This window comes from Orcinus orca, chromosome 2, assembly GCF_937001465.1.
Source record: "Orcinus orca chromosome 2, mOrcOrc1.1, whole genome shotgun sequence".
In the NCBI taxonomy this organism is placed as follows: Eukaryota; Metazoa; Chordata; class Mammalia; order Artiodactyla; family Delphinidae; genus Orcinus; species Orcinus orca.
The window spans coordinates 74,551,511-74,567,134 of NC_064560.1; the positions used below are offsets into that span (position 1 = coordinate 74,551,511).

The 15,624-nt window shown below is 36.2% G+C and overlaps 1 protein-coding gene across 6 annotated transcripts in view; it reads right to left on the bottom strand.

Annotated features, from left to right (window-relative positions):
• Window positions 1-15,624, bottom strand: part of TTC23 (tetratricopeptide repeat domain 23) — a 118,521-nt gene that overhangs the window by 85,613 nt on the left and 17,284 nt on the right. For 4 of the 6 annotated variants that reach the window (XM_049706104.1, XM_049706107.1, XM_049706106.1 and 1 more), the window contains one exon: window positions 3,698-3,733. The exons of the other annotated variants lie outside the window; for them this stretch is intronic. In XM_049706104.1, the coding sequence (XP_049562061.1) occupies window positions 3,698-3,733 (36 nt within the window). The remainder of the gene's footprint in view (window positions 1-3,697; window positions 3,734-15,624) is intronic. 6 annotated transcript variants of the gene reach the window in all.

The following is a 15,624-nucleotide window of genomic DNA, read 5'->3' on the forward strand; positions in this document are numbered from 1 at the left end:
TCCACTTAACAAACCATGAAAGTAAGACCTAAAAGGATAAAACTGTTTCCAAGTAACTTAACTGTATCAGAGGGCAAAACTCAAGGATGTTCATAGGAATGCAAAAATAGCCAGCATTAAACAAGGTAAAATTCATATAATCTGACGTCTAAAGAAAGATCACCAGGCATGCAAATAGGCAAGAAAACATGGCCCATAATGAGAAGAATAATCAGTCAAAACTGACCCAGATATTAAGTTAGCAGAGAAGAAAATTAAAGGTTATTATAATTGTATTCCATATGTTTAAAAAGTTAACTAGAGACACGGAATATAAAAAGACCCAAAATGAACTTCTAGATAAGAAAATTATACGTGAGATGAAAAATACACTAGATCAGATTAATGGGAGATTAGATATTACAGATGAAAAGATGCATGAACTTACAGACATAGCAATAGAAACAATCTTTTAAAAAATCAGTGAGCTGTGAAACAACTTCAAATTGCCTTATATATAATTTGAGTCCCTAAAGGAAAGCAGATTGTAGTGGGGAAAAAAAAAAATGTTTGAAGAAATAATGGCCAAAATTTTTCCAAATTTGAGGAAAAATAAAAACCCAGAGATTCAAGAAGCTAAATGAAAACTAAACACAAGAAGCATAAAGGAAATTACACCAAGATACATCATAACCAAATTGCTCAAAACCATGATAAAGAGAAAATATTAAAAGTAGTCAGAAAAAAGGACATATTAGTATTAAAAAAAAAAGATGACGACAGCAGGTTTCTGGGAGGAAATAAAGCATATGAGAAGACAGTGAAGAACCATATTTAAAGTATGGACAGAAAAAATATTGTCAAGCTGAAATTCTGTACCAGTGAAAATATCTTTCAAGATCAAAATCCAAAAGAAATCATCACCAGCGGGACTTCCCTGGTGGCGCAGTGGTTAAGAATCCTCCTGCCAATGCAGGGGACACAGGTTCAAGCCCTGGTCCAGGAAGATCCCACATGCTGCAGAGCAACTAAGCCCATGCGCCACAACTACTGAGCCTGTGCTCTAGAGCCCACGAGCCACAACTACTGAGCCTGCGTGTCACAACTACTGAAGCCTGTGCGCTGAGAGCCTGTGCTCCACACCAAGAGAAGCCACTGCAATGAGAAGCCCACACACTGCAATGAAGTGTAGCCCCCACTAGCCGCAACTAGAGAAAGTCCGCCCACAGCAACAAAGACCCAATGCAGCCTAAATAAATTAATTAATTAATTAAAAAAAAATCATCACCAGCAGATTTGCACCCCAATGTTCCCAAGAAATATTAAGTGAAGTCTTTCAAAAGGAAGAAAAATGATAATAAATGGAAATATAGATCTACACAAAGGAAGTAAGAACAATGAAAAAGATACTTACATGGGCAAATATGTAAGACATATTTTCATATTATTTCATATATTTTCATATTTCATATATTTTCATATTATTTAAATCTCTTTAAAAGATAATCAGGCAGAGGAGTAAGACATGGAGATCACCTTCCTCCCCACAAATACACCAGAAATACATCTACATGTGGAACAACTCTTAGAGAACACCTACTGAATGCTGACAGAAGACCCCAGACTTCCCAAAAGGCAAGAAAATCCCCATGTACCTGGGTAAGGCAAAAGAAAAAAGAGAAAACAGAGACAAAAGAATAGGGATGGGATCTGCACCTCTGGGAGGGAGCTGTGAAGGAAGAAGAGTTTCCACACACTAGGAAGCCCCTTCACTGGTAGAGACGGGGGGTGGGGGGGGGACGCTTTGGAGCCATGGAGGAGAGCACAGAAACAGGGTTGCAGAGGGCAAAGCGGAGAGATTCCCGCCCAGAGGATTGGTGTGGACCAGCACTCACCAGCCTGAGAGGCTTGTCTGCTCACCCGCCAGGGCTGGTGGAGGCTTGGAGCTGAGGCTCTGGCTTTGGAGGTCAGATCCCAGGGAGAGGACTGGGGTTGGCTGCATAAACACAGCCTGAAGGGGTCTAGTGTGCCACAGCTAGCCGGGAGGGAGTCCAGGAAAAAGTCTGGACCTGCCTAAGAGGCAAGAGACCATTGTTTCGGGGTGTGCAAGGAGAAGGGATTCAGAGCACCACCTAAATAAGCTCCAGAGATGGGTGCAAGCTGCGGCTATCAGTGTGGACATCAGAGACTGGCATGAGAGGCTAAGGCTGTTGCTGCAGTCACCAAGAAGCCTGTGTGCAAGCACAGGTCACTAACCACACCTCCCCTCCCCAGAGCCTGTGCAGCCCGCCACTGCCAGGGTCCAGTGATCCAGGGACAACTTCCCTGGGAGAACACACAGCATGCCTCAGGCTGTTGCAAAGTCACGCCGGTCTCTGCCATCACAGGCTCGCCCGCATTCCGTAAACCTCCCTTCCCCAGGCCTAGTGAGCCGGAGTTCCCTAATCAGCTGCTCCTTTAACCCCATCCTGTCTGGGGGAAGAAGAGACGCCCTCAGGCGACCTACACGCAGAGGTGGGGCCAAATCCAAAGATGAACCCCAGGAGCTGTGTGAACAAAGAAGAGAAAGGGAAATTTCTCCCAGCAGCCTCAGGAGCAGTGGAGTAAATCTCCACAATCAACTTGATGTACGCTGCATCTGGGAATACCTGAATAGACAATGAATCATCCCAAACTTGAGGCAGTGGACTTTGGGAGCAACTGTAGACTTGGGGTTTGCTTTCTGCATCTAATTTGTTTCTGGTTTTATGTTTATCGTAGTTTAGTATTTAGAGTTTATTATCATTAGATTTGTTTATTGATTTGATTGCTCTCTTTCTTCTATATATATATATTTTTTCATTTTTCTCTTTTTGTGAGTGTGTATGTGTATGCTTCTTTGTGTGATTTTGTCTGTATAGCTTTGCTTTTACCATTTGTCCTACAGTTCTGTCTGTCTGGTTCTTTTTTGTTTGTTTTGTTTTTTTAGTATAGTTTTTAGTGCTTGTTATCATTGGTGGATTTGCTTTTTGGTTTGGTTGCTCTCTTCTTTCTTCCTTTTTTAAAATTTTTAATAATTAAAAAATTTTTTATTTTAATAACTTTCTTTCCTTTCTTCCTCCCTCCCTCCCACTCTGTCTCTCTCTCTCTCTCTTTCTTTCTTTCCTTTTCCCTCTCTTTTCTTCTGAGACTTGTGGCTGACAGGGTCTTGGTGCTCCAGCGGGGTGTCAGGCCTGAGCCTCTAACCTGGGAGAGCTGAGTTCAGGACACTGGTCCACCAGAGACCTCCCAGCTCCACGTAATATCAAATGGCAAAAGCTCTCTCAGGGATCTCCATCTCAACGCTAAGACCCAGCTCCACTCAACGACCAGCAAGCTACAGTGCTGGACACCCTATGCCAAACAACTAGCAAGATAGGAACACAATCCCACCCATTAGCAGAGAGGCTGCCTAAAATCATAATAAGGCCACAGACACCCCAAAACACACCACCAGACGTGGTTCTAACCACCAGAAAGACAAGATCCAGCCTCATCCACCAGAACACAGGCACCAGTCCCCTCCACCAGGAAGCCTACACAACCCACTGAACAAAACTTAGCACTGGGGGCAGACACCAAAAACAATGGGAATTACGAACCTGCAGCCTTTGAGAAGGAGACCCCAAACACAGTAATTTAAGCAAAATGAGAAGACAGAGAAACACACAGCAGATGAAGGAGCAGTGTAAAAACTCACCAGACCAAACAAGTGAAGAGTAAATACGCAGTCTACCTGAAAAAGAATAGAGAGCAAAGATGATCCAAAATCTTGGAAACAAAATGAAGAAAATACAAGAAATGTTTAACAAGGACCTAGAATAACTAAAGAGCAAACAAACAATGATGAACAACACAATAAAAGAAATTAAATGTGCTCTAGAAGGAACCAATAGCAGGATAACTGAGGCAGAAGAACGGATAAGTGACCTGGAAGATAAAATAGTGGAAATAACTAGCACAGAGCAGAAAAAAGAAAAACGAATGAAAAGAACTGAGGACAGTCTCAGAGACCTCTGGGACATTAAATGCACCAACATTCGAATTATAGGGGTCCCAGAAGAAGAAGAGAAAAAGAAAAGGACTGAGAAAATATTTGAAGAGATTATAGTTGAAAACTTCCTTAATATGGAAAAGGAAATAGTCAATTACGTCCAGGAAGCACAGAGTCCCATACAGGATAAATCCAAGGAGAAACACGCCAAGACACATATTAATCAAACTATCAAAAATTAAATACAAAGAAAAAATATTTAAAGCAGCAAGGGAAAAACAACAAATAACATACAAGAATCACCATAAGGTTAAGAGCTGATCTTTCAGCAAAAACTCTACAAGCCAGAAGGGAGTGGCAGGACATATTTAAAGTGATGAAAGGGAAAAACCTACAACCAAGATTACTCTACCCAGCAAGGGTCTCATTCAGGTTTGATGGAGAAATTAAAACCTTTACAGACAAGCAAAAGCTAAGAGAATTCAGCACTACCAGACCAGCTTTACAACAAATGCCAAAGGAACTTCTCTAGGCAGGAAACACAAGAGAAGGAAAAGACCTACAATAACAAACCCAAAACAATTAAGAAAATGGTTATAGGAACATACACATTGATAACTACCTTAAATGTAAATGGATTAAATGCTCCAACCAAGATTGGCTGAATGGAGACAAAAACAAGACCCATATATATGCTGTCTGCAAGAGACCCAAATCAGGCCAAGGGACACATACAGACTGAAAGTGAGGGGGATGGAAAAACATATTCCATGCAAATGGAAATCAAAAGAAAGCTGGAGTAGCAATTCTCATATCAGACAAAATAGACTTTAAAATAAAGACTATTACAAGAGACAAAGAAGGACACTACATAATGATCAAGGGATCAATCCAAGAAGAAGATATAACAATTGTAAATATTTATTCACCCAACATAGGAGCACCTCAATACATAAGGCAAATGCTAACAGCCATAAAAGGGGAAATTGACAGTAACACAATCATAGTAGGGGACTTTAACACTCCACTTTCACCAATGGACAGATCATCCAAAATGAAAATAAATAAGGAAACACAAGTTTTAAATGATACATTAAACAAGATGGACTTAATTGATATTTATAGGACATTCCATCCAAAAACAACAGAACACACTTTTTTCTCAAGTGCTCATGGAACATTCTCCAGGATAGATCATATCATGGGCCACAAATCAAGCCTTGGTAAATTTAAGAAAATTGAAAATGTATCAAGTATCTTTTCCAACCACAATGCTCTGAGACTAGATATAAATTACAGGAAAAAATATGTTAAAAATACAAACACATAGAGGCTAAACAATACACTACTAAAAAACCAAGAAATCACTGAAGAAATCAAAGAGGAAATAAAAAAATACCTAGAAGCAAATGACAATGAAAACACGATGAACCAAAACCTATGGGATGCAGCAAAAGCAGTTCTAAGAGGGAAGTTTATAGCAATACAATCCTACCTCAAGAAACAAGAAATATCTCAAATGAACAACCGAAACTTACACCTAAAGCAATTAGAGAAAGAAGAACAAAAAACCCCCAAAATTAGCAGAAGGAAAGAAATCATAAATATCAGAACAGAAATAAATTTAAAAAGAAATGAAGGAAATGATAGCAAAGATCAATAAAACTAAACGCTGGTTCTTTGAGAAGATAAACAAAATTGATAAACCATTAGCCAGACTCATCAAGAATAAAAGGGAGGAGACTCAAATCAATAGAATTAGAAACGAAAAACGAGAAGTAATAACTGACACTGCAGAAATACAAAGGATCATGAGAGATTACTACAAGCAACTATATGCCAATAAAATGACAACCACGAATGGACAAATTCTTAGAAAAGCACAACCTTCCAAGACTGAACCCAGAAGAAATAGAAAATATACACAGACCAATCACAAGCACTGATATTGAGACTGGGATTAAAAATCTTCCAACAAACAAAAGCCAAGGACCAGATGGCTTCACAGGTAAATTCTATCAAACATTTAGAGGAAAGCTAACACCCATACTTCTCAAGCTCTTCCAAAATATAGCAGAGGGCGGAACACTCCCAAACTCATTCTGTGAGGCCACCATCACCCTGATACCAAAACCAGAAAAAAGTCACAAAGAAAGAAAACTACAGGCCAGTATCACTGATGAACATAGATGCAAAAATCCTCAACAAAATACTAGCAAACAGAATCCAACAGCACATTAAAAGGGTCATACACCATGATCAAGTGGGGTTTATCCCAGCAATGCAAAGATTCTTCAATATACGCAAATCAATCAATGTGATGAACCATATTAACAAATTGAAAGAGAAAAACCATATGATCATCTCAATAGATGCAGAAAAAGCTTTTGACAAAATTCAACACCCATTTATGATAAAAACCCTCTAGAAAGTAGGCATAGTGGGAAATTTCCTCAACATAATAAAGGCCATATATGAGAAACCCGAAGCCAACATCGTTCTCAATGGTGAAAAACTGAAACCATTTCCACTAAGATCAGGAACAAGACAACGTTGTCCACTCTCATTACGATTATTCAACATAGTTTTGGAATTTTTAGCCACAGCAATCAGAGAAGAAAAAGAAATAAAAGGAATCCAAATCGGAAAAGAAGAAGTAAAGCTGTCACTGTTTGCAGATGACATGATACTGTACATAGAGTATCCTAAAGATGCTACCAGAAAGCTACTAGAGGTAATCAATGAATTTGGTAAAGTAGCAGGATACAAAATTAATGCACAGAAACCTCTTGCATTCTTACACACTAATGGTGAAAAACCTGAAAGAGAAATTAAGGAAAATCTCCCATTTAATGTTGCAACAAAAAGAATAAAATACCTAGGAATAAACCTACCTAAGGAGACAAAAGACCTGTATGCAGAAAACTATAAGACACTGATGAAAGAAATTAAAGACGTTACAAACACATGGAGACATATACCGTGTTCTTGGATGGGAAGAATCAGCATTGTGAAAATGACTATACTACCCAAAGCAATCTACAGATTCAATGCAATCCCTATCAAACTACCAATGGCATTTTCCACAGAACTAGAACAAAAAATTTCACAATTTGTATGGAAACACAAAAGACCTTGAATAGCCAAAGCAATCTTGAGAAAGAAAAATGGAGCTGGAGGAATCATGCTCCTGGACTTCAGACTATACTGTAAAGCTACAGTAATCAAGACAGTATGGTATTGGCACAAAAACCGAAATATATATCAGTGGAAAAGGATAGAAAGTCCAGAGATAAACCCACACAAATATGGTCACCTTTTTTGATAAGGAGGGAAGAATATACCATGGAGAAAAGAGAGAGACTCTTCAATAGTGGTGCTGGAAAAACTGGACAGCTATGTGCAAAAGAATGATATTAGAACGATTCCAAACACCACACACAAAAATAAAGTCAAAATTGGTTAAAGACCTAAATGTAAGGCCAGACACTATAAAACCCTTAGAGGAAAACTTAGGCAGAATACTCTATGACATAAATCACAGCAAGATCCTGTTTGACCCACCTCCTAGAGAAATGGAAATAAGAACAAAAATAAAAAAATGGGACCTAATGAAACTTAAAAGCTTTGCACAGCAAAGGAAACCATAAACAAGATGAAAAGACAACCCTCAGAATCAGAGAAAATATTTGCAAATGAAGCAACTGACAAAAAATTAATCTCAAAAATTTACATGCAGCTCATGCAGCTCAATATAAAAAAATTAAGCAACCCAATCTAAAAATGGGCAGAAGACCTAAATAGACATTTCTCCAAAGAAGATATACAGATTGCCAACAAACACATGAAAGGATGCTCAACATCACTAATCATTAGAGAAATGAAAATCAAAAGTACAATGAGGTATCATCTCACACCAGTCAGAATGGCCATCATCAAAAATATCTACAAACAATAAATGCTGGAGAGGGTGTGGAGAAAAGGGAACCCTCTTGCACTGTTGGTGGGAATGTAAATTGATACAGTCACTATGGAGAACAGTATGGAAGTTCCTCAAAAAACTAAAAGTAGAACTACCATATGACCCAGCAATCCCACTACTGGGCATATACCCTCCGAAAACTATAATTCAAAGAGAGTCATGTACCACAATGTTCATTGCAGCTCTATTTACAATAGCCAGGACATGGAAGCAACCTAAGTGTCCATTCACAGATGAATGGATAAAGAACATGTGGTACATATATACAATGGAATATTACTCAGCCATAAAAAGAAACAAAATTGAGTTATTTGTAGTGAGGTGGATGGACCTAGAGTCTGTCATACAGAGTGAGGTAAGTCAGAAAGAGAAAAACAAATACCGTATGCTAACACATATATATGGAATCTTAAAAAAATAAGTGGTTCTGAAGTACCTAGGGGGCAGGACAGGAATAAAGACACAGATGTAGAGAATGGATTTGAGGACATGGAGAGTGTGAAGGGTAATCTGGGACCAAGTGATAAAGTGGCATGGACATATATACACTACCAAATATAAAATAGATAGCTAGTGGGAAACAGCTGCATAGCACAGGGATATCAGCTCAATGTTTTGTGACCACCTAGAGGGGTGGGATAGGGAGTGTGAGAGGGAGACGCAAGAGGGAGGAGATATGGGGATATATTTATATGTATAGCTGATTCACTTTGTTATAAAGCAGAAACTAACACACCATTGTAAAGCAATTATACTCCAATAAAGATGTTAATGAAAAAATAAAATAAAAAGATAATCAACTATTTAAACAAAAAAAATGTACTGTGGGGCTTATAACATATATGTATATATATGTGTATATATATATATATATATATATGTGTGTGTGTATATATATATATATATATATATATATATATATGAAATGTATGACCAAAGTTGTATAAAGACTAAGAGGGGCGGATGGAACTGTGAAGTTCTTATACTGTATGTGTAATGGTATAATATTACTTGAAGGTAGACTGAGATAAGTTAAAAATGTATAGTATAAACCCTACAGCAAATATTAAAATAAAAAGAGTTACAGGTAGCAAGCCAACAAAGGAGATAAAAATATAGTCATAAAAATAATCCAATAGAAAAAAGAGGGAAAAGGGAACAAAGAACAGCTGGGACAAATAGCCAATAAATAGCAAGGTGATAGACTTAAATCTAACTATAACAATAACAACATTAAATGTAAATGATCTAAACAACCCAGTTAAGAGAAAGACATTGACAGATTGGATAAAAATGCAAAACCCAACAATATGTTGCCTATAAGAAATTCAAAGACACTAAGATTAGAAGTAAAAGAATGGAAAATAATATTCTAAAATTAGTCAGAAACAAATTTGGAGTATCTATATTAATATCAAAGTAGATTTTACAGCAAAGAATATTACCATAAGGAAGGTCATTTCATTATGATAAAGGGTCAATTATTCAAGAGGACATAACCATCCCAAGTGTTAATATACCTAATAACAGTTTCAATATATAAGACCCCAAACTGATGAAACTGCAAGGAGAATGATCAAATCCTCAATTATAGTCAGAGATTTAAATACCTTGTTGTCAATAATTGGTACACCAAGTAGGCAGAAAATCAGTAAAGGATACTGAAGACTTGAACTACATCATCAACCAACTTGATTTGGCATTTACTATAACACTTTACCAAAAAGCACAGAATATCCATTCTTTTCAAGTGCATATGGACATTAACTAAGACAGATTCTATCCTGGGTCATGAAACAAGTTTCAGTAAATTTATAAGGATTCAAGTCATACAAAGTACATTCTATGACCACAAAGGGATCAAGTTATAAATCAGTAACAGAAAGATATCTGGAAAATGTCCAAATATTTAGAAACTAAATAACATTTTTCTAAAAAAATAAAAAGCCCCATGGGTCAAAGAAGACATCAAAAAGGATATTTGAAAGTAGTTTAAACTGAATGAATATAAAAAGACAACATACAAGAATTTGACAATGCTGCTAAAGCAGTCATTATGGGGAACTTTATAGCATTAAATGCCTGTATTAGAAAAGTAAAGTAAAAAAATCTCAAAATCATGGTCTTAACCTTTACCTTCAATGACTAGAAAAGGAAGATCAAATTAAACTCAAAGTAGGCATAAGAAAAGAATTAATAAAATAAATAATAAAGCTAAATTCACAAATTACAGTAGAAAAATAGAGAAAAACCAATGAAACCAAAACCTGCTTTTCTGAGACCAATAATGCTGATAAATCTCTAACCTGACTAATCAGAAAAAAAGGAAAGAAGACACAAATCACCAGTATCAGGAATGAGAGAGATACCATCACTGCAGATTCTACAAATGTTAAAAGATTAATATGGGAATGTTATGAACATGTATGCCAATAAATTTGACAACTTAGATGAATGGAAAAATTCCTTTAAAGACACAAAATACTAAAGCTCACTGAAGAAAAATATATATACCTGACTAGCCCTATGTCTATTAAAGAAACTGAATTTGTATTTTAAAAACCTTACAAAAAACAAAACAAAAGAAACAAATAAAAACCTCTAGGCCTAAATGGCTTCAATAGTAAATTCTACCAGATATTTAAGGAAGATATAATACCAATTCCATACAACCTCTTTCAGAAAATTGAAAATGAGAATATTTCCTAACTCATTCTATGAGACCCTCATATCAAAACAAGACAAATATATTACAAGAAAAGAAAATTTCAGATCAATATGCCTCAGGAACATAGATGCAAAAATTTAAAGTAAAATTTTAGCAAATTAAACCCAGTAATAGATAAAAAGGAAAATACATCATGACCAAGTAGAATTTATCTCAGAAATGTAAGATTGGTTTAACATTCAAAAAGCAGTCAATGTAATTCATAACATTAATAAACTAAAAAAGAAAAACTGTACGATCATCTTGATAAGCACACAAAAAGAACATGACAAAATCTAATATCCATTTCTGATTTAAAAAAATCCTTACAAAGTAGTAATAGAATTGTACTTTCTCAACCTGATAAAGGGCACCTGTGAAAAACCTACAGCTAAATTAGTGAAAAATTGAAGGCTCTTCCCCTAAGGTCTGAAACAAGACAAGGAGGTTCACTCTCAACACTTCTATTTAACATTGTACTGGAGGTTCTAGCCAGTGCAATCAATCAAGAAAAAGAAATAAAAGGTAACCAAATCAGAAAGGAAAAAGTAAAATTGTCTTAAGTCACAGACAGTATACCTCTATTATCATCTGTGTAGAAAATCTGATGGAATATGAAGAAAATCTCCTAGAATAAGTGAGTTGAACAAGGTTATAGAATGTAAGAGCACTATACAAAAATTATATTCCTATACATTAGCAATGGACCTTCAAATTGAAATTAAAATACAATACTACATGCAATAGCATCAAAATATGAAATAAGGAATAAAGCTGCATTATTTATTTAAAGATGAATATGACTTGCACAACTAAAACTTCAAAACATAGCTGAGAGAAATTAAAGAAGACTTAAACATTTACCATGTCCATGGGTTGGAACACTCAATATTATTAAGATGTCAATTCTCCACAAGTTGATCTATAGATTGAAAGCCTTCCCAATCCAAGTCCTTGCATTTCTTTTTTAAAATAGAAATCAACAAACTGTTTCTAAAGTTCATATGAAAATTCAAAGGACCTAGAACTCCCAAAACAACTTTGTAAAAGAACAAAGTCAGAGGACAAACACAACTTTTTATCAAGATTTATTATAAAGCTACAGTAACCAAGGCAGTTTGGTATTGCTGTCAAGATAGACAAATAGATGAATGGAACAGAATGGAGAGTCCAAAAATGGATGCCTGCATACATAAACAATTGATTGTTGACAAAGCTGCGAAGGCAATTCATAGTCTGTTCAACAAATGGTGCTATAACAACTGGATGTTCACGTGTAAAATCAAAACAAAACAAAATAAAAATCTTTGATCCATACCTCGCAGCATGTACAAGAATTAACTCAAAATGAAACATAGACCTCTATAAGAAAATCTTTGTGACCTTGGACTAGGCAAAGATTACATATATATGACATAAAAAAATTCATAAAAAGAATAAAATGACAAATTGGACTTCAAAAATTAAAAATGTCTGCTCTTCATAGAAACTGTGAAGAGGATAAAAAGACAAGTCATGGGCTGGGAGAAAATATTTACAAAATATGTATCTAATAAAGGACTTGTATCTTAAATATATAAAGAATTCTCAAAATTCAATAATAAGAAAACAAACAGCTCACTATAAAATAGGCAAAACATTTTAACACATATTTCATCAAAGAAGATATATCAGTAACAAATAGGCACATGAAAAGATGCTCAACATCACTTGTCATTAGGGAAATGCAGTGAGATACTACTCATAACAATTAAAATAACTAAAATTTAAAAGTCTGTATTAAGTGCTGGTGTGGAGGTGGAACAACTAGAACTCTCATACGTGTTGGTAGGAATGTAAAATGGTACAACCACTATGGTAAACAGCTTGGTAGTTTCTTAGTAAGTTATGATCTGTCCATTTCACTCCTAGGAATTTACACAAAAGAAATGAAAGCATATATCCATACAAAGACTTATGTACAAATGTTCATAGGAATTTTCTTTCTAATAGCCCAAAACTAGAAACAACCCAAATGTCCATCAATAGTTAAATGGATAAACAAACTGGTATAGCTATATAATGAAATATTACTCAGCAATATAAAGGAACAGATATGCTACAACATGAATGAATCTCAAAATAGTTATGCTGGGCTTCCCTGGTGGCGCAGTGGTTGAGAGTCCGCCTGCCGATGCAGGGAACGCGGGTTCGTGCCCCGGTCTGGGAAGATCCCACATGCAGCGGAGCGGCTGGGCCCGTGAGCCATGGCCACTGAGCCTGCGCGTCTGGAGCCTGTGCTCCGCGATGGGAGAGGCCACAACAGTGAGAGGCCCGCGTACCGCAAAAAAAAAAAAAAAAAAAAAGTTATGCTAAGTCCAAGAAGCCAGACCAAAGAGAGTACATACCGTATGAGTCTACTTATATAAAATTCTAGGAAATGAACATCAGTGTTTAGTGACTAGGTCAGTGGTTGTCTCAACCTGAAGGGCGTGAGATGGTGGAGTGGTGGGGCAAGGAGGAGATGTGGGGAGGAGTGGGATGGAGAGATTACAAAGAGGCATGAGGATATTTTGGGGGGTGATGGATATGTTCATTTTCTTGATTGTGGTGGTAGTTTCATGTGTGTATATACATTCATGTGTGTTTTTCAGATTGTGCACTTTTTTGTTAATTAATAAAGCTGTTTTAAAAAACCATATATATGTATCAGCCTTTCAGAGATCCCTCCCCATTAACACTACTCCCCATGTGGATACTTCAAACTCCAATTCTATAATTTACTATGGATAACTTATTTAAAATTTCACCTTATTGTCATTCATTTATTTATTCATTCAACAAATATTTATTGGATTCCTATTATAAGCAATGCTAGAAGAGTGGGTAGTGGTAAGAACCCAGAAATGTGAACATTTTCTGTTGCTGCAACTCAGCTAGTTTGATTGAAAAGATTTCAGAGAACAAGGGCAGAGAAGAGAAAGCATCCCAAGTAGAGTGAATAATTAGCAAAGGCTCAGGGGTGTTAAGTGAAATGGGTATATGACTAACTGCTGGTGGTTCAGTTTGGCTGGTATGTTTGGGGGCTAGGGGCCATGGATGTAGAATAGCATTTTCCAAACCAATTTCTGTAGTTCACTAGAGTCACAAGACATTAATGCACAATCTATGAGGGAAGGTTACTGCCAAAGATGACCAAATAAGCTGGGAAACACAAATATTGGTTCCACAAAAGAAGGGTTCTAGGATCAAATAAATAGATAAACATGAACAGGTTTCTTCACATTTTCTCAAAGGCTTTAATGTGGTGTAATTCCTTGTGAATATACTGCAGAGGGGTATAGTATGTAGCACTTTCCCTAACTTTTTTGACCATGAAATCTTCTTTTTCTAGAGAATCTATTAAATCTTATGCAAGCATATTTTGAGCATTGTTTGGGAGACCCTTGAGGTAGAGGAAAAATAGAAGGGTGAAGCGATGTTTAGAAGACATTGATCTCAGGCTAATAGTTTGACTGACTATTTGGCAGGTAGTGGTGAGCCCCTGAAGGTTTTCATCAGGAAAGAGAAATGAAAATGCTCCTATGAGACTAATCTGTAATTAGTAGACAAATATATTATAATGGAAACCACTGGAGGGAAAGTGATTTTCAAACTTCAGATATTCTAGTACCTTAACATATCTGTATTCTGCCTGCAATATTGTTAACTTTTTCTTTGAATCTGCACAGTTTTTAAAACCTTAAATACTTGCTTCAGCTTCATCCTAATAAACAATAAGTGACATTATGAGTTTGATGTTATATTTTCTCCTAATACACTTTAAAATAAAAACATACATATTAATATTTAAAGTGTTTGTGCTCCACCTAACATCACATTAAGCATCACGAAATGTAAGCACTACACACTTCAGGAATTTCTAAATTTGAGCAATGTTTCACGACCATTTTTAACCATGATCCATCACTCAAGAAGATTTCATCAAGTTTTACTTTCTATAGTTTATATTCTGACAAAGTAGGCATTTTCCCTAAAAATAAAATGAGAATATTCTATATGGTTCTTAAAACTTCCCCCAAGAAATTCTGATACTTCTTCAGTAAATGAATATGGTCCTGAAGCCATCTTCTTACCACAAGTTGAAAAAAATCACTGGGTGAGTATGTTACTGCAATTGTAGAGAATGAATTCAGGTGCATAGTAGCAGGGGGAAGGAAAGTGCAGGGAAGGGAGGGATGAGGGGGATTACGGAAAGGAATAATTATTGTAATTTGAGAGCTATTTGGATGTAAAAATTAAAGAAGGGGGACAATCAAGATGGACTCTTGATATTTTCAATCTGAGACTCTGGAATAGGGCTTGGCACATTTTGGCAATGGGACAAATCCTGCCCAGTCTGTTTTTATAACTAAAACTTTATTGGAACACAGCCCTGTTCATTCACTTACATGCTGTCTATGGCTGCTTTCACAATACAACAGCAGAGGTGAAGAGTTGTAACAAAAACCCTATGGCCCTCATGGCCTAAAATATTTACTATCTGTCTCTTCACAGAAAATGTTTACCAACCCTTAAAAATGGTGATGTCATGAACAGAAGTAGCGAGATAGAGAGCAATTGTCCTATTGATTAGACAATCAATTTGGTCTCAGCCAGATTGAATTTGAGGTTATGGAAGAAAGTTTATATATAATGTCTAATTTAGTAGTTAGAAACAGATCACTAGTTCTGAATGACACCTTTAAAGTTAATAATTTTTCCTTTTCTTTAAAAAAATTATAAATTATTCCATGCCTATTTCCAAATAAGATTTGAGATGGCTACAGGCAAGTGTTGAAGTGTGCCCTCTCCTTAATAATCCAAAATAGAGCTTTACATTTTCACCAGGAAGGAAGTAGGAGCTTTTCTTTTCTTCATAAAGCAATATAGAATGAAAATATCAAACATAGCAGGAAGGAACAA